Source organism: Mus musculus, chromosome 3 (assembly GCF_000001635.26).
Source record: "Mus musculus strain C57BL/6J chromosome 3, GRCm38.p6 C57BL/6J".
NCBI lineage: Eukaryota > Metazoa > Chordata > Mammalia > Rodentia > Muridae > Mus > Mus musculus.
The window spans coordinates 32,827,285-32,847,759 of NC_000069.6; the positions used below are offsets into that span (position 1 = coordinate 32,827,285).

At 45.5% G+C, this 20,475-nt stretch overlaps 1 protein-coding gene across 6 annotated transcripts in view; it reads left to right on the plus strand.

The window, feature by feature from the left end:
- The window catches only part of Usp13 (ubiquitin specific peptidase 13 (isopeptidase T-3)), a 121,793-nt gene that overhangs the window by 11,002 nt on the left and 90,316 nt on the right, over positions 1-20,475 (plus strand). For all 6 annotated transcript variants that reach the window (XR_003954401.1, XR_003954400.1, XM_006535553.4 and 3 more), the window contains exon 2: positions 10,552-10,677. Coding sequence is in view for 3 of the 6 variants with exons in the window: in XM_006535553.4 (XP_006535616.1) it covers positions 10,552-10,677 (126 nt within the window). In the remaining 3 variants the exon portion in view is untranslated. The remainder of the gene's footprint in view (positions 1-10,551; positions 10,678-20,475) is intronic.

Sequence of the window (20,475 nt, forward strand, 5' to 3'; positions counted from 1 at the left end):
AGTTACACATCTGGATCCACAGGCATCAGGAAGAGAGAGATACTTGGCCTAGTACAGCTTTTGAAACCTCAAAGTCCAACTCCAGTGACACACCTACCTCAACAAGGTGACACCTACTCCAATAAGGCCAGACCTCTTATTCCTTTCAAGTAGTGCCATTCCCCAAGGATTCAAATATATGAGGCCATGGGGGCCATTCCCCCCCCCCCTTTTTTTTCCGAGACAGGGTTTCTCTGTGTAGTCCTGGCTATCCTGGAACTCACTTTGTAGACCAGGCTGGCCTCGAACTCAGAAATCCGCCTGCCTCTGCCTCCTGAGTGCTGGGATTAAAGGTGTGCACCACCACTCCTGATGTGGGGGCCATTCTTATTCAAACCACCACTTTGGTTTGTGCTTTCCTCGTGTGTGTGTGTGTGTGTGTGTGTGTGTGTGTGTGTGTGCATGTGCAGTGAGTGCCTGTGTCCCTCTGAGCAAAGGTGATGTAACCCTCACGGGATCTTGTCTTGGGCTTGGCAAACACATGCACAGTGTTCTTGGTGATCTTGTGAGGAGCTGGGCCCACTGTGAGAATCACAGGTCTTAGTATTTTCTGGCTCTTTGCAGGGACCCCATTCAGTACAGCTCACAGTTGTATCAGCCTAGCAAGATGTGTTTTTATGGGCTTGTCTGGAAACCCACTTCTCACATTTAACAGAGTCTGATCAGGGTGGGCAGTTTCATCCTGAACCCATCTCTTTTAAGAGTAAAATGAGGGTCTTGAGAGATGGCTCAATTGGTAAAGAATAAGGCTTACATTTGAGCCTCAGAGTCCATGCTTTAAAAAAGCCTGGCATGGCCTATGGAGGCCACTCGGTAGGCATGTGCCTGAGTTTGGATCCCAGGCCCACAGTACAGTTGGGTGAGGCTGTGTCGTGCAGGGAGAACAGAAGACTGGTAGCTCCTGGTGCACACTGGCTAGCCAGCCCATCCTACTTGACAAGTTCCAGGATGATGCGAGACTGCCTCAAAAGAAAAAGATGGATGGAGCCTGAAGACCAACACCCACAGTTGACATAGCTGATGTTTGGCTTCCAAATGCATGCACGTACATGCAAAAGAATGCACACAAATATGAACACACACAAAGAAGAATAAACTTAAGCTAAGATGTTAAGAAAAATGAGATTATGAGATTTGTAGCTAAATGGATGGGACTAAAGACGGTTATTCTGAGTGAGGTCACCCAGGCTAAGAAAGACAAATAGTACCCATCTTCTCTCATTTCTGTATGCTAGCTTTGAACTTCCACATGTGTGCATTTGGAATACGCACAGAAGTCAGGGATTTAGTAAGAGGCTTTTGGATGGTTTCAAGGGAGGGGAGATAGAACAGAGCAGTTCAAAGGGATGAAGGTGAGTAATGGGACAGGAAAGATTAAAGTGGGGAGGGGCTAGCAGGGCAGGTGGAGGAAGGATATGGACATGGATAGCCAACACTAATCATTCTGAAAATACAACATGGAAACCCACTAATAGACTTCTCTCTCTCTCTCTCTCTCTCTCTCTCTCTCTCTCTCTCTCTCTCTCTCTCTCTCTGTTTTATTAGACTTACCCTATAATGGCTCCAGGGTATAGGGAGAGACTATACTTCAAGTAGAACTCTTTTTGAACTTTTGGCCAATGGTGTCCCATAAACATCACACATTACAAGCTATTGCCAATGAGTGCTCTTGACTATTCTCCTGAACTGGTGGGACCCTGTTGCTTAAGATACTACGTATTTGAGTGACAGAAAATGGAACAGTTGAGTTGGTACTGACCCAGAAGCTTCACCCCCACTAGGTAGGTTTTATTGTACTAGAAGGTGCTCTGCACACAAGCAGAAGAGATAAGTCCTCATCACTTTGATCTGGTTTTGAACCCTGCAGGTTACAATAAGTTATTGTAGGTGCAATAGTGGGACACACGTTTTGGGAGTCACCAGTCACTTTCTGACTGTTCCTAAGGCCTGTCCCATGTGATAAAATCTATACATGACAGTGGAAGCATGGTCAAGAGCTGTGGCTAGATAGGTGAGGCCCCAGGGGAGACCTTAAAACTGTTATTATTAAATGGGCACCATATGAACTATAGAATGAGAACTGATGTCTGGCTGCTACACACCCAGTGCATTTTTCAGTCCTCATCAGAGAAGCTTCAGTGTCACAGCAGAAAGCAGTGAGCACAGAGACCCTCAGCCAGTCACCATGCAGAGCGTCGTAAGAGACCGTGGAGCTCAGCTCTAAATGAGACCCACGGCTCACAGCTCTTCCTTCAAGGCTCAGGGATTTTTGTGGAGATGGAGAAGGAGTGGTGGACAACTTGAGTGAAATGGTGTTTTCTGGACACAACAGGGCAGTTGCTCATCTGATCTCACAGAATGCATGGAGCCTGGGAAGGCTGAACACAGACAAATCCCAAGGTGGAGGGGAGGAGGTGGGCAGAATCTCATCACTGGCTGAGGAGCCTTTGGTGTTTGATAGCTGCCAGGAGAGGAGAAGTTCTCTTTCTTTAATGGCATCATCTCTGGTAGGGTCATTACATGCTCGGGCCCGCCGCCTCCCAAGACTGGGCAACACTAACGCGACTGGATGGGGTGGAGAATGAAGAAGAAAGTCCTAAATTTGGTGGCTAGGGAGGTGAGGGCAGGAGTGAAGATGGGCAAAATACACCATGCTCTGTATGAAAGTCTTGAAGAATTAATAAAATATTATTAAAATAAAAATAAGTTAATTTAAGAAACGACCAGGAAAAGATTTTATTGCTAATGAGTTGGTTTCCTTCCCCGTTTCTGTTTTTAAGCCTGTGAGTTACATGTTTGGGTTTTAGATTTACTTTAGTACCAGTGACAGGGTCCTCAGCCAGCTGTGGCTGTCATCACCCATGGCCCTGTGGGGTTCCTAGTAGCTCTCCTTTGTGCCCTGTGCCATCATGCTTCCCAGATGCTGCTGGTGACAGCATCCTCATTGCTCAGTACACTCAGAGTGGGGATTCGGTTTTATAGGTGAGAAACAAAGTATCTGACTCCTCAGTGGCCTGGTAAACAGGTGGCACTAAGGCCTAGCTCTTATGCCAGGGAGATGGCAGAGTGACCCGGTAATGTGGTGGGATGGAGGCACTTTTCATTTTAAATACTCCCAGTGGCTTTTAATCCTAACACAGGGGAAAGACAGCTCTTCTCTTGTTAGTGGGGCCTCCAGAGCCGGTGTCTGTCTCCTCCTCTTCTACCGTCCCCTCCTGTCTCCTGCTCCTTTAGCACCCTGGCTTTCTTTCTTCTGCTCTGTTTTCTTTTGATCTGCACTGTTCCTGAGACAGGATCTTGAGCATCTTCTGTAGCTGGGGATGATTTTGAACTGCTCATCTTCTTGCCTCTACTTCCCAAGTGCTGGGATCGTAGGCAGTGCTGTGCCAACTGAGCTCCATCCCTATAGTCTCTTTTGTTCTTTCAAGAGCTTTGAAGATCAGTTTGGCTTGTTGTACTTGTAGTTAGGCTGCTTATCTTTCTTTGCTTGCCTGAGCTCTTAGTGTGCGTGTGTGTGCGTGTGCGTGTGTGTGTGTGTGTGTGTGTGTGTGTGTATGTGTGTGTGAGAATGTAGGTGCCTATAGACTCCAGAACAGGGTGCCCTGAAGATGGAGTTATAGGAAGTTGTGGGCCACCTCCACCCAGTGTGGGTTCTGGGAACCAAATTCAGGCCCTCTGAAAGAACAGTAAGTGTTCTTAATTGCTGAACCATCATCCAATTCCAATTTCTATGTTCCTGAGTAACATAGAAAATACCAAGAGAAGAGGGCTGAGGAGATATCCCAGCCAAAGGCCTGAGTTTGAACCCCAGAACTCATGTTATATAAAAAAAAGCCAAGTGTGGTGGAATGCACTTATAACGCCAGCAGCGGGTAAGCAAAGGCAGGTAGATTCCTGGAGTTTGATAGCCAGGCAGCCTAGCTTAGCTGGTGAGTTCAGGCTCATAAGAGACTCTTTCTCAGTCAAAGAAGACTGTGCCTAAAGAACTATATCCAAAGTTGATCTCTGCCCTTCCCTTGCACATGTGCACACATGCACAGGCACCCCCTCCATGTACTTGGACATGTGTACTCGCATGTACTTGGGTCATTTCACAGATAAAAGAATGTGAATGAAACAATTCCACGTTATCTCCCTCTCACATGAAGAGAATGTCTCACGCCAGAAGATGTATGTGGTGTATATTATAATTTACACACGCAGTTCGGTTACTTTCTTTCTTTTGGTGGGAGGGTCTTCTTATGTATCCCAGGCTAGCCTTGAACTCTCAAACATCGGGTCTTAGCCTCCCGAGTGTTGGGATTACAGCTGTGTACCACCACATTTGTTGATTACCTTTTCTTTGCAGGAAAGTCACTACACAGTGTGTTCCCTCAGTATAGGCTCCCAAGTCTGTTTTTATGGCTGACATGTCAAGGAAGGGTTATAAATGAATGTTACTTCATCTCATGATTCCAAGCAGCTGATTTAGTGAATTTTTCCTTTACTTTTATTTTGAAGTCAGTGTTCTAGAAGATACTGTGTGCCCTTGTTCGTTATGTCTTCCTAGTATAACAGTGTGTGGGTCAGTCTCCATCCTGGCTGTGACCCTGTGCTGACTCTGGCTCCCTGGATCATGCTTATTATGGTAGTGACCGTTTGTTTTCCACAGGAGATGCTGGAAGCGTCCCCAGCTTCCCGAGTTGTCATCCACACAGACACATTCTACTTTTCTGCCTGCCAGTGAGGCTTGTCTCCAGGAAAACGCCTTCGTGAACAGAATTCTCTGAACACCTGCTGATTGACAGTGTGGAGAGTTTTTATTTGAAATGACTGCTCACTTGTGTCTTGGAGACTTGTGCCCTTGACCTTTGGATGGGAATCTTCTGTCACTGTTTTAAATGGCAGACAATGGAGAAGAAGTCACTTTGCCCCGATGGTACTCACAAATGCACGCAGGGTAATACAGAGTAGAGAACTGGCTGTGTACATGCCACACACATATTGAAATACAATACATGGGCTTTCGACACTGCTTGTGTAGTATTTGATCCTGTGTGGGAGATGTTGTCAGGTAAATTCAACGTAGAGTTCTGGGCAGTCTGTCCGTCTGTCTTGTGTGTGTGTAAGGTCAGCTGGAAAGTAAATTATTTCCATCCACAGTTCCTGTTGTTTGTCCCATAACATGTAAGTGTCGACACTGGAAAGGGAAGGTGGGTACTTATGCATGCAGCTGATTTAGTGAATTTTTTGGATGAAGAGGACCTTTAACCACTGAGCCATCTCATGGCCTAAGATTGTTTTAATAGCCATTACTTCAGGAGGTTGTGAGAATGTAAGAAGTTAGTCTTTATTATTATTTTTTTATATATACATTTAACACCAAAACGCCTAGTGTGGTGGTGCACACAGGTAATTCCAGAGGCTGAGGGAAGCAATTGTGTAGCTCAAGGCTAGCCTGAGTTACATGGTTTGTTTAGGGACATCTTGGATTATACAGTGAGACTCTGTCTCTAAAAATGAAGACTAATTGCAAACTCCCATCTTCCTGCAAAGCTCCAAAATTTATCTTTGAAAAACTCTTACTGAGTTAAATTTCAGTGTTGTTGCCTTGTGACGTGTCAGCTTTGCTTTTGTGTGGATATGGGCTTTATTCATAAGACTCTTAATCTTTCTTCCTCCTGAGCCATCTCTCCATCCCCTGTAGTGTATTTTAACAGGACACCTTTATTCTCCCTGTCTCTCTGTCTCTGTCTCTCCATCTCTGTCTCGTCTTTCTCCATAACACAGTGCATGTGTGGAGGTCACTGGATGACCCACGGTGTTTCTGTCCTCACTCTCCACCTTGCCTGAGGTCGGGTCTCTTTTGATGGTTACTGCTGCTTAGGCCGGGCTCCCTGGCTTGAGAGCATCTTTGGCCCTCCTCCCTCTGCCTCCTTTTTCCTGTAGCAGCGCTGTGATGACAGATGAAAGAGACTGCACCAGTTCTTACATGGAAGCTGTGGTTTTTCTAGAAAGCACGTAATTCCAACGTTCTCCCACAATCCTTCCCCCAATGGTCTCTCACAGCAATATTCCACGCCGGTGCTAATATCTGTTTCAGTTTGGTTTCTATTGCTCTGATAAAACACTGAGACCAAGAGCAACTTGGTGAGGATAGGGTCTATTTCACCTTACACTCCCACGACATAGTCCATCACTGAAGGAAGTCAAAGAAGGAATTCAACGCAAGAACCTGGAGGCAGGAATTGAAGCAGAGGCTATGGAAAAGTGTTGGTTACTGGCTTGGTCCTCATGACCCTTCTTACCCTTCTTTCTTATTTATACAACTCAGGACCATCTGCCCAGGAATGGCACCACTCAAAACATGCTGGCCCCTCCCACATCAACCATTACACACACACACACACACACACACACACACACACACACACACACACACACACACACACGCACGCACGGCCCAGACTAGCCTACAGGAAATCTGGATGAAGGCATTTCGTCAGTGGAGGCTCCTCTCTGCAGATAACTCTAGCTTATGTTACGCTGACACAAATCCAGCCAGGACAGATAGAGGAGCATCACTCTCTATCTCAGAGTGGTCTGAAGCTGGCTGTAGCCTAGGTTTTAAACTCCTGGCTCATTCCCCTACCTCTGCTTCCTGGTGCTGGAATTAGAGCTGACCTGCATTTAGATGTTAATGAGGCAAGAGGGGAAAAGCTCAGCTCCTAGATTGGACTGCTTGCTGATTCTTTGCTGAGGAGCTATGGGTAAGCTTTCTGTGGCTGTGTGCCCTGAACTCCAGAACTATTGACAAGTCCCTATGAAATACCTTCACAAGGGCACGGCAGCCACGCCCCATCTCAGAGGCCAGTCTTGTGTGTCAGATGGCAGGCTTGTGTGGGTGTTTATAACAGTCTTTCTTGCTGGTACTTTCTCTCTGAGTTCAGAATTGCTCTGTTTGATTATGGACTTTGGGGCAATGCTACACAGCCCTAGAAATGGATACCCAGAGCTTGGTGCGTTAAATTTCTAATGTGTCAAATGCCCCAGAAAATAAAACAAACAATAACGACAAAATGTTAGATGGCTTTGATAGATTATCAGAGGATTAGTCTGCCTATTACTTTGGAATCTGCATTGTAGAGCAGTTGTATATTTTTCTTTAGGAAAATGTTCTTGTATAGCATTTTCCCTCTTCCATTTGCTAATTTCTCTGTTCTCACTGTTTGCCTACATTTTCCTCTCAGATGAAGATCTCCTGGCCCTGGTCTGCATGGCTGTCAGATGTGCTTGGCTTCCCTTCTGCTGATTTTTCCCAATTATAAAGTGACTACACTAGTAGGATAATTGCCTCATAACAGCAGATAACCAACATTTATGTCATGTTTTGTGGCATAGGAAGCTTTTTGGTGTCTTTTTTTCTCCTTTCTAGTTAGGCAGTATCATGAAGTGGGAGTAGAACTCATGGAATAAATCTCAGTTTGTCTGACTGATGTCTGTCTGCCTGTCCATCCATCTATCTATCTGTTAGTCCATCGGTCTGTCCAACCATCCATCCACACACCTGTCCAACTATCCATCCATCCATCCATCCATCCATCCATCCATCCATCCATCCACCCATCTGTCTAGCTGTGGGATTCATTTGTGGAATGATTTTGACTTAAAGGCTTTAGTCCGACTAATCCAACAGTGGCCAGCTGTGAATGGAAACTCCAAGAATCAAGTAGCTGCTCAGTCCCACACGGCTGGGTGTCTCAGCTGCTCTGCTGGAATCCTGAAGAAGTAGGTTCCACCAATGAAGGAATGGCTATGGTAGCAAGTTGAGGGCAAGCAGGAAGAGGGCACAACTTGCTTCTTCTGAGTCCTTGTATAGGCTTCTCACAGAAGGTATGGCCCAGATTAAAGGTGTGCCTTCCTCCCTCAAAGGTCTGGACTACAAGTGGGTTTACCCACTTCAGACCGAGCAGATGAGCCCTCCACAGGTGAGCCCTCCATTTCAGGATTGTAGTTAATTCCAGATACAGTTAAGCTGTCAACCAAGAATAGCCATCACACATTATTTCCAGAAAATGTGGAACCCAAGGCCTCTTGGGTGCCCTATCAAGGTGCAGAGCTGGCGGGTTCGTGATCTCTATTACAAGTTCCATGCATCCCTCACCTCCACTCCGTATGTAAGGCTGAGGTTCCTTAACTGAATTCACATTTTGTTCAGATCAAATAGAACTGGTCACAATATTTGGTGTTTGATTTAATAAATCAAAGACCATTATAGATATTATATGTATATATACTATCCATATATCTATATGAGTATCTACTATTGAGTGTAACTATGTTAGAGAACATGTTTATTTAAAGGAAAATCATTTGAAGACACCTCTAATGTATTGATCAAGAGAATGTTTTCTTTAGTTAAAGGGTTGTTCTTTTTCCCCTCCCTTCCTCTCTCCCCCCCTTACCCTCCTCTGCTCTCACTCTGTAGCCCACACTGGCTTCAACCTCACAGTGCTTCTGCCCCACCCTCACTGCACCTGAGGTTAGTTTAGGGAATCTGGATAGGTGTTGGCTCAGGTTTGTTTTTCTTTTATTTTGTTCCTTTATTATTTTACATGTATGGGTGTTTTACTGTATACATGTCTGTGTACCTGCTGCAACCCTTTCTTCCTTCCTTCCTTCCTTCCTTCCTTCCTTCCTTCCTTCCTTCCTTCTTCCCTCCCTCCCTCCCTCCCTCCCTCCCTCCCTCCCTCCCTCCCTCCCTCCCTCCCTCCTTCCTTTTTTCTTTTGTTTTCTTTTGTAGGAGTGAGACTAGCAGGGCTTTAATAGGATCCACTTCCTTTGAAGGAAGTCTGGGTGATTTTATAGATTAAGTATTATTCAGAGAGTCTCATTAGGTAAAGTGAGAGAAAGAGATATGAAATTGAGACCGAAAATCAAGCACCTGGAGTGTGAGCATCAATCTTGACTTCATTTTAATGAAATAACGTCATGTGTTTTGAAATATGGCAGGAGAGATAAAAAGAGAAACAGATTGAAATCCAACTCCGAAAATTCCAGGCTGTATATACTTGGGAAAATGGCTTGTGATTCGTTTTTTAAAACAGTGAAATGGAAATACTAATGAATAACTTGAAGTGGCCGATAGAAGCAGTTATTACCTATGTTTGTGGATTGCATACCAGGCATGTCTGTTAGTCTGTCTCTGTGACAAACACATGAGGAAAGGTTTAGTGGGGGAGAAAGTGTTAAAGGAATTTTAAAATTAGTTGTTCCTTGTTTATCCTGGCTAGCTTCCAAATAAGCGAGACAGAGACTATGGGATGCATTTAATCAAACTTTATGGCACAATAACTGAGCAGTTATTAATCTAGTCTAATCCTCTCAGCTCATCTGGCTACTTTCCAGCCAAAATCACAGAGATACTTGCATTTTAGCATTGGTCTGGCTCTCTCTGCTCCAGATGTTTTACCATGGTGTCTCTTGGATCTCTTCCTTGTGGTGAATCCTCCCTCCCCTCCCCCCTTTCCTCCTCCTCCTCCTCCTCCTCCTCCTTCCTCCTCCTCCTCCTCCTCCTCCTTCCTCCTCCTCCTCCTCCTTCCTCCTCCTCCTCCTCCTTCCTCCTCCTCCTCCTCCTCCTCCCCCTCCTCCTCCTCCTCCTCCTCCTCCTCCTCCTCCTCCTCCTCCTCCTCCTCCTTCTCTCCCATTCCCTTGGCTGGGGCTGGAAGTCCAGTCCTTTTCTCTCTTCTGCTCAGTTTTTGGCTGACCAGCCTTTATTGACAAGTCGGAGACTCAATGGGGAACAATGCTTACCCAGCATTCAGGCAGGAGATTCTTAGAATAATCATTACAATGCCACGTCTGGATTGCAATCAGTTATGGGAGCAGAGAAATCAGCATTTGAATAATACAAGGATAATCTTTACACACTGCACAATAACATTATGCCTACAAGGAAGGATTTATTCTGGCTCATGATTTTAGAGGTCTCAGTCCATAGTTGGCCAGTTCCATTGTTGCGGTCTCTGGTGAGGCAGAATGTTGTGGTAGTGCTGTGTGTGGCAGGACAAAGTTGCTCACCCCACTGCATTTAGGAAACAGAGACTGACAGTGTTGTAGGCTGCCTCCTCCTCCTCCTCCTCTTCCTCCTTTTATTCCACCTAGCCCACGGCCTATAGGCTGCTGTAGCCCATGGTCAGGGAAGGTCTCTCCCCTTATCGATTTCTCCCGGAAACTCACATGAACCCAGAAGTTCCACTCAAACTGAAAACTGAGATGCACTTCACGACATGCAACCGTTCCTAGCTCCTGACACACATAGCATCTCACCTGGACTGAAAGTAGCCTGACTCAATAAGCTCGGAGCTCTATGGGGTGAGAGTGAAGCCATCTTCGGTTCTGGCAAATACCTATGAGAGTCACTGTAACCCTTTGCTGAGGCTGACCCTCATCATTTACTTCTTCCAGTTGTCTGTATCTTGATGACTTAGTCAGGTGTCTTTGGTAACTTTGTACCCTCTCTCTTTCTTCTAGAACTCTGAAGGTGGGCTCTACGTATGCATGAATACCTTTTTGGCCTTTGGAAGGGAACACGTAGAAAGACACTTTCGAAAAACTGGACAGAGCGTATACATGCACCTGAAGAGGCACATGCGAGAGGTGAGCTGGGTGTTTGGAGAGGGTTCCTGCATGTTCACCACAGGGGTTTTACCTCACTCTCAGAACTCCTCATTCTCTTTAATGACAGGAAATTGCAGCAGCGTGCAGACTCTCAGAGCTTCCTTTCCACCCCTGTCCTGACCTTAGCCGGTTTCATTTTTCTTCTTCTAGGCTGCCAGTTGGAGTTAAGAGGGCATGTGGTGGATTGATTGGAAAAGTAATTTTAAGTTTAAAAATATAAAAAAGTATCAAACTACCATATCCCAGTGTTTTCCTTAAGTGAGAGAAGAGACTCTCTTAAAAGTTCACATCCCTTTGTTTCTTTAAAAAACTGTAATTTAAAGCCGGGCGTGGTGGCGCACGCCTTTAATCCCAGCACTCGGGAGGCAGAGGCAGTCGGATTTCTGAGTTCGAGGCCAGCCTGGTCTACAAAGTGAGCTCCAGGACAGCCAGAGCTATAAAGAGAATCCCTGTCTCGAAAAACCAAAAAAAAAAAAAAAAAAGTAATTAAAAAAAAAGAGATCTTGTACTTTTAATTAATTAATTAATTAATTAATTTTACATCCTGATCAAAGCCCCTCCCCTTCTTCTCCCAGTCCCACCCTCATAAATCCCTCCCTCATTACCCCTCCCCCTCCTTGGGTACCATCCTGGTCTGGGACTTCAAGTCCCAGCAGGACCCAGTGTATCCCCTTTAACTGGGGCTCTACCAGCAGTTCAACTCGGGGAAAGGGATCCAATGGTAGCAACAGAGTCAGAGATCGATCCCACTCCAGTTGTTAGGGGACCCACATGAAGACCAAGCTGCATATCTGCTACAAATGTGTAGGGGGTCTAGGTCAATACACTGCATGTTCTTTGGCTGGTGGTTCTGTCTCTGTGAGTCGCCATGGGCCCAGGTTAGTTGACTCTATAGGTCTTCTTCTGGTGTCCTTGACCTCTCTGGCTTACTCAATGCTATTCCCTACTCTTCCACAAGACTCCCTGGGCTCTGCCTGATGTTTGGCTGTGGGTCTCTGCATCTGTTTCCATCTGATGTTGGGTGAGACCTCTCAGGACACAGTTATGCTAGGTTGGCACTCTCTCATGGGATGAGTCTCAAGTTGAGCCAGTCATTGGTTGCCTGTTCCCTCAGTCTCTGCTCCATCTCTATCCCTGTGCATCTTGTAGGCAGGACAGATTCTGAATAGAAGTTTTTGTGGGTGAGTTGGTGTCCCCCTCTCTCCACTGGAAGTCCTGCCTGGCTACAGGAGGTGACCAGTTCAGTCTCCTTATCACCCACTGCTAGGAAACTCAGCTAGGGTGACTCCCATAGGCTCCTGGGAGCCTCCTTCATCCCACGCCTCCAGATAATCCCAGAGATGCCCCCCCTTGACTTCTACTCTCTCTCATCCCTCTCTCCCCACACCTGATAATTTACTTTATTCTTGAGACTTTATACATTTATTCAATAAAACACAACCACAACCACCTCCTTTTTTTCCAACTTACATCCCTAAGTTGCCCCCAATATGTCCCCTTTAGTGATCCACGTTCTATCTCTTGATAACCCACTGAGTCTGATTAGAGCTACCCATAAGTGCACGTGTGTGACCATCCTCTGGAGCATGGGAGGTCTACCAGTAGCCGCACATTTAAAAAAAAGAGCAACCCTTCCTCTCCAGCAGCTGCCAACTGTAAGTGGTGGGGCCTGGAGAGCGCATGCTTCAGGTGTGCTGGGACGGTGGCTGGCTTCATCTTGTGGAAGTCTGTCCAGGAACCACTGCTGCTGTGCATCAATGAGGATAAGAGCCATGCCAAGGCTCTGCTTCCTATTCTGCAGCTCCTATGTTCTCTTCTTCCATGGTGTCCCCTCAGCCTTGGTGGTGATGGGTTGATAAAGATGCCCTGGTCAGGACTGAGCATTCAGTCTCTTATTCTGAGCACTTTGACTGGTCATGGACCTCAGCGTTGATTGACTGGCCACACAGAGAGAGGAGTGTCTTTGACTAAGATTAAGAGAAGTCTAGGGCTATAAATAAGCATAAATATTTAGAAAGCAATGATAATGTGGCTATTTAGCAAATTTACAATAGCAGTCTCTACCTAGATGGACTCTATCTACATAGGTAGACCTATGACCTACCCAGCCATGATCTTTTGACCATGCTTACAGTATCAAACATAGATCTCTCTCCTGTGGAGTGGGGCTCAAATCCAACCAGAAATCAGTTAGTTACCCTGTAATGATCATGCCACTATTGTGCCAGTAGGAATATCTTGCCTGTCAGGCTGATGTTCCCTCATGCAGGGTCTAGCATTGAGTAAGACCAAGCTTCCCTCAGAAGCTTGTCTAGAAACTGTGAAATGTAGCCAGTGGAGAGGATGGTTCTTGGTCTGTCCGATTTCTCTATGTCTTGCAGTCAGATGCATGGTGTATTCAGCAATAGGGTCTTACCATGCAGTTATGATGGGTGACCAAGGGCAACCACAATAGCCTGTGCTGTTTGAAGACCTTCAGGGGTCCTTGACCCTGCATTTCATAACCTATGTATTCTTGGAGTGGCGTTGTCCTCTCCTGTACAGTAATTCTGTTTGAACTCTTTTAACATTATATTTTGAAGTTGGCTTGCTGACTTGTGGGTTTCTATGTGAGGCTTTTCATAGATCCTTCGTTTTGGTTAACTCACCCTGAGTTCTGGGATTACAGGTGTGTGTTGGGGATTGACCCTACGGCTTAGTGCATGCCAGGCAGGCACTCTGTCAGTGAAGCCACACCCCAGATCCCTTTGAACCCCCAGAGTCAGCACATGTGATTCCACAGGATACCCCACCACAACACTCAGTGTTTTTCTGGAGTCTAGCCACACTGAGATGCATGTGGATGTATTTACTTCATATTCATTAAGAGTGTTTAGTATTCTGTCCTAGGCTTATGTCTAAGTTCCTTCTTCTCGATTACTGAACATTTAGATTGCGTCTGTTTATTGCTATGCCAAACAATGCAACCATGAACATCTTAATGCATTTTCTTTTTTCTTTTTTTTTTAGTTTTTACCTACTTTATTATTATTTTTTAATTAGGTATTTTCTTCATTTACATTTCAAATGCTATCCCAAAAGTCCCCCATACCTCCCCCCCACACTCCCTCTCCCCTACCCACCCACTCCCACTTCTTGGCTCTGGTGTTCCCCTGTACTGGGGCATATAAGGTTTGCAAGTCCAATGGGCCTCTCTTTCCAGTGATGGCCGACTAGGCCATCTTCTGCTACATATGCAGCTAGAGACATGAGCTCCGGGGTACTGGTTAGCTCATATTGTTGTTCCACCTATAGGGTTGCAGACCCCTTTAGCTCCTTGGGTACTTTCTCTAGCTCCTCCATTGGGGGCCCTGTGATCCATCCAATAGCTGACTGTGAGCATCCACTTCTGTGTTTGCCAGGCCCCGGCATAGCCTCACAAGAGATAGCTATATCAGAGTCCTTTCAGCAAAATCATGCTAGTGTATGCAATGGTGTCAGCGTTTGGAGGCTGATTATGGGATGGATCCCTGGGTGTGGCAGTCTCTAGATGGTCTATCCTTTCGTCTCAGCTCCAAACTTTGTCTCTGTAACTCCTTCCATGGGTGTTTTGTTCCCAATTTTAAGAAGGGGCAAAGTGTCCACACTTTGGTCTTCGTTCTTCTTGAGTTTCATGTGTTTTACAAATTGTATCTTGTATCTTGGGTATTCTAAGTTTCTGGGCTAATATCCACTTATCAGTGAGTACATATTGTGTGAGTTCTTTTGTGATTGGGTTACCTTACTCAGGATGATGCCCTCCAGGTCCATCCATTTGCCTAGGAATTTCATAAATTCATTCTTTTTAATAGCTGAATAGTACTTCATTATGTAAATGTACCACATTTTCTGTATCCATTCCTCTGTTGGGGGATATCTGGGTTCTTTCCAGCTTCTGACTATTATAAATAAGGCTGCTATGAACATAGTGGAGCATGTGTCCTTTTTACCAGTTGGAACATCTTCTGTATATATGCCCAGGAGAGGTATTGCGGGATCCTCCAGTAGTACTATGTCCAATTTTCTGAGGAACCGCCAGACTGATTTCCAGAGTGGTTGTACAAGCTTGAAATCCCACTAACAATGGAGGAGTGTTCCTCTTTCTCCACATCCTTGTCAGCATCTGCTGTCACCTGAATTTTTGATCTTAGCCATTCTGACTGGTGTGAGGTGGAATCTCAGGGTTGTTTTGATTTGCATTTCCCTGATGATTAAGGATGCTGAACATTTTTTCAGGTGCTTCTCAGCCATTCGGTATTCCTTAGGTGAGAATTCTTTGTTTAGCTCTGAGCCCCATTTTTTAATGGGGTTATAATGCATTTTCTACAGACACCCTTGTACAAAGATTTCTGTAAGAAACTTACCTTCATGTTCCCACTGACTTGTGGGTGCCAACATTCAGTTTTGTCAGGAGAAGGCTAATTCTCATCAGTGTGTTAGTGCCAGTGTGTCTTCCTGTCGAAGTGGTGAGGAATGGCTGTTTGTCCACACCCTCACCGTTCTTTGGCCAGATTTTCAGTGTTTGCTAGTCTAATGGTTGAGAAGTGACATAAAAACATTTGGCACTTCATTCTGTGATGATTGAATATTTTCTTATGTATTTATAGTCATTTAGAAAGTTATGATCATCATTGAGTGTCATTTTAGTTATTTCTGTAGTTAACTGTTCTATTGCTGTGGTGAGACCTTAACTCTAATGCACAGGCAGAGAGAGAGAGAGAGAGAGAGAGAGAGAGAGAGAGAGAGAGAGAGAGAGAGAGAGAGAGAGGAGAGAGAGAGAGAGAGAGAGAGAGAGAGAGAGAGAGAGAGAGAAGAGTGAGGAGGGAGAGGCGGGGGAAGGGGGAACGGAGAAGGGCAGGGAGAGAGACAGACTGAGGGAGCCTGAGAGGGTAACTAAGAGAGAGAAGAGAGAGGGGAGAGAGGAGAGAGAGAGAGAGAGAGAGAGAGAGAGAGAGAGAGAGAGAGAGAGAGAGAGAGACTGGGCAACCTATTCCCAGTGACACATCTCTAACAAGGTCACACTTCCCAACCCTTTCCAAAACAGTCCTACAGGACCAAACATTCAAATCTATGAACCTATGGTGAGAATTCTCAATCAAACCCCAGGTGTGTGTGCCTCTGTGTGTGCCTGTGTGTGCCTGTGTGTGTGTGTGTGTGTGTGTGTGTGTGTGTGTGTGTGTAGGTCAGAGGACAACTTTTGCAAGTGAGTTTTTTTCTACCATGTGTTTCTGGAATTAAACTTAGGTCATTTGTTCTGTATAGCAAGTGCTTTTGCCCACTAAGCCGTCTCTGGCCCCTTCCTTTTGTTACTACTTTTATTTTATTTTATTTTATTTTATTGAAGATTTGTTTAATTATTGATATTAGCTTTCAAGTATCCATCTTATAGAGTTCTAATAATTTACAAAACATCTTGGATCTTCTAAATAGTCGACTCTGATTTGAGTTTTACTTCATTTCCCATGTTACCCTTACCTGGTATTCCAAGATAGCACATTCTCAAAGATAAGCTTTGAAATCATTTAATTTTGTCCTGATAGTGTGTTACTCACATGTTTCTTCTGTTGGGATTCTTATAAAGTTCTGGTAGCTTCCCGTCTTAGTGTTAAGGGATGAAATTAAAATGGATGCCGAGAGACTTTACTTGCTCGGGGTCACAGAGGTGACGGTGGCGTTGTGGACTGCTGGTGACCTCATTTGTGTTTTTCTGCACCTACGTCTTTGCCTCAGTGATTCCGTCTTTGGCAGTAACCCCCACTCGTTTTTGCCCTTTCGCCTGTGTGTTCCTATTTTGATCTGCTGTTCTCTGGGCTCCAGGCCTCTAGGCCTGTCACTTGCTCAGCTTGCCTCTCATGACTCATAGCTTAAAACACTGTATCAACAGCAGTCTCCTTAACTGACCCTTGCCTTTAACAATGCTCCAGATGTTAGCCAGTTGATGCGTTGATGCTTCCCTACACAAATGTTGGAACTCTCCCACCACTGTGGGGGTTGGGATAACATAAGTCCATTTTGCGTTAGTGTAATGAGACACACTAGCCTATAAAGGAAGAGATTTATTTACCTTATAGTTTGGGGTCTGGAAATCCAAAGAGCATCGAACAGGTTCTGGTAAAACCCCATGGAGGGTTCGTGGATGTTAGAGTTTGGGGTCTGGAAATCCAAAGAGCATCGAACAGGTTCTGGTAAAACCCCATGGAGGGTTCGTGGATGTCAGAGTCTGCATGTGTGGAAGTCACATTATGAAACAGAAAGTCAGAGAGATGGGGATTCCACAGTTCATTCTGAGGATATACCCAGATAGTCCAGTTTGCCTCAGTTTTAAAGTTCTCACCATTGCCCAATACCACGCAAAGGGCCAAGCTTACAATACAAGAGCCTTTGAGGAGAGGAGGGGACAGAGTGTCTAATACTCAGCCATGAAGGACCAGCGTCCTGGTCTCAGCCTTCAGTTAAGCCCCTTTGCTTGCTCTGTGCTCTCCCGCTCCTCTGAGTGGCCACTGAGCGCCAGCCGCTCACCCCAGGTAGTGCTCGGTCACTGTGTTTAGCCTTGGACTCTACATAGTCTGCAGGGATCCGTGACTGCATTAGTAACTCATGGGGACGTATTTCACACTTTCTGAAAGCTGCCTGCCTATATTTTTCATCGGTTTCTCCCTCACCCTGACAGAAAGCTGCATCTATCTGTCTTTGTGTTCCCAATTGCCCCTGCTTTGGGGAACTCACTCTGCTTTACTCCACTTTGTTTGGGTCTAGCTTCTTTCCTCCGGTTCAAACAGAACAGTCCACACAAGGGCCCCTCTCCTCCCATCCTGTTGTAGCTAGATTGTGATCTTCAGCTGAAGCCTCTTTAACACGCTTTCCTCCCAGTCACGGCTACGACCCCTTTCAGGGCTCCGGACCTCGCACTGCCTCTGACTGTGTAATGCTGCGGATTCCTGGAACTGTCAGTGAGAGCTTGGTTGCCACCCCTGCTGGATAGGTTTTAGGTCTGAGGTTACTTTATGAGCTAGGAGTTTGAAGATTTGAGACTGCCTCTCGGCGTCCTGTCTCTGGCATCATCCATTCTTGTCTTCTTTCTCTTTTCCTTTGAAGCTCAGGCCCTTCCTTTGGTTAGTCATTAGTTACCTGCCCTTCCTAGGATGCCGTATGACCAGCCAGCCTTCCTTCTCTGGACATGCTCATTTTCCTGTGTTCTCCATGTCCTTGTTTGACTGTTCTAAGTGGAGGCTTCCAGATAAACTGCTTCCCAGAACTGAATGGGGCCATCCAAATACGACCTCTGGTTTTCTTTTCAGTGTCTCAGAAGCTCCTCAGGCTCAGCATGCCAGGCTGTGTATACATGGCATCCCCTCTGCCAGCCCTGCCCTTCCTTGTAAGTTACAGAGAGCCAGACACGTTTTTTTTTTTTTTTTTTTTTTTTTTGGGGGGGGGTGTAGGTAGGGGGTTGATTTTCTTGTGGCTCTTCTGGTAACCTGGTCTTGTTACCTGAGCTTCCCACACAGCTCTGAAGTCCATCCAATCTCCAACCCAGCTGCTGTTGTTTAGTGTTTCCTGTTCCTGTGGTAGACGAGTCCTGTAACTTGCTGATTAATGTTCCTTTCTTTAAACACAGAGCTTTATGTTTTGGCTCACAACTGGGACATAGAGCCTTTTCAGCCCCTTCTTACTGCACCAAATTTGTGTTCTCCACATGGCTCTTTCTCCTTCCTGGAGTGTGCCATGACTTAGTGCCTGTGCATGGGTGTTCTCTGCGCGCGCGCACGTGTATGTGTGTGTGTGTGTGTGTGTGTGTGTGTGTGTGTGTGTGTGTTTAATCTACTTAGGTCTTCATTTCTTTTTTGCCTGTTGTATGCTCTGCAGTTAAAAATATTCATTTATAAGCCAGGAGGCAGTGGCGCACTCCTTTAATCCCAGCACTCAGGAGGCAGAGGCAGGCGGATCCCTCTGAGCTTGAGGGCAGCCTGGTCTAGAGAGTTCCACCAGTACAGCTAGGGCCACACACAGAGAAACCTTGTCTCAAAAATAACAAACCAAAAAATCCATTCACCCCTCCATCCCACCTACTACCACCTACCCACCTATCCACTCATCTCTCCCTCCTTCCTCCCCTTCATCCATCTATGCATGCATCCATTCATCATCCATTAATCCATCCATCCATCCATCATCCATTAATCTATCCATCTGTCCATCCATCCATCCATTCATCATCCATTAATCTATCCATCTGCCCATCCATCCATCCATCCATCCATCCATCCATCCATTATTAATCTATCCATCTGCCCATCCATCCATCTACTGATCCATCCTATTACTAAGTATCGTCTATATTTGAGGTCCAATGCTCTTCCTACATGATCAGTCCCATCTTAACTCTACCTCCAGCCAAGCCAATCATTACCTCCATTAGTTGTTCCATCTCTTAGATTTCTCTTAGTACTTCCCATAACCCATTGTGCTTTCTGTCTGCACTTGGTTGCCCTCTGTGTTGGTGAGTTCTTTAGGAGAAGAGCCTTGTGTTTGTTTGATTGGTCACACACTGAACCTGACAAATGGGCATGTTGCTATTTGCTAAGAAAGGAGTTTCCGTGCTTGAACCCTGCATTGCCAAAAGTGAAAAGGCAATGTTCTGTAGTTGTAAGTCCTATTCTTTTTTCCCCCTGTAGAGCGTATTTTAATCTGAGTCTACGGTTTGAAGCTACTATCAGGGAATGACACACATTCCAGCCAGTCTCCACGCAGGTCCTCTTTCTCATTTTCCTCTTCCATCATGCAGAAGTAGAGATGGAAGAAGACCACAGATGCCTGTAGAGAAAAGAGTGTACAGTGTTTGTCATGGAAGGGAGGGATTCTAAGGAGATGGACAATTGGCATTAGAGTTTGGAGAGATACATCTTTGAGCTAAGTGTTCTGTAACTTTGAGATTTCTGTGAGGACAACTGTAAGCCCATAGTAAAAGCTATTGAAACCGTGTGAAAATAACTAAGAGGGATTGGCTTTCGGCATCAAATAGTAAAATGTGGGAAAGTAGACTTAGGACTCCCAGGACAAGCAAGTGAGAAAGAAATCCCGAGTGTACAACGTGGCCTTGATTCATGTGGCTCGTGGAAAGGTCCTGTGGCAGACCCTGCTTACAATGAATCCATGCTCTTCTCTAATAGCCAAGAAGATGTGTGGTATGAAAATAGACTAAATGATAAATAGACTAAAATCATATTCAGCTGCTACCGTGCAAGCATTTGATGATTGCTGCTGAGGACTGCTCCCCATGGTGGGGAACATATGACATTTGGCATGGCAGCAAGCTGGTGGTTCTCCAAAAACATTTAGATGGGTCGATTTGCATTTTCAGATGATCAGAATGTCAGTGACTATACATCAATAGTCAATAAATCTTTGAAAAGTTATTGTTGAACATACCTAGGGGCAAGCTCTGAGAACCCCTGTGTAGGCAAGGGGACAGGTGGGTCAGCACAATTTTCTTTCCCAAATCTGCTCCTCATAATGGACTCGAGCTCTCCCAGGAGGGAGCACGGACCACCAGAATCAGCTTTATCTCCTTCTCTGGTTTGCTCTTTCTTTCCAGGAGGGATTGCTTTGTAAGTCAATGGAAAACAAACAAATAAACAACGCAACACCTAGTGTCTGCAAGGATCGAGGTCCTGTTTCTGCTTCTCCCAACATTTCTAGTCCAGAGGAATGTTTCCTCTTGTCTTTTCTTTCTGGGGAACTCTGGGCGACACCCTTTGTATT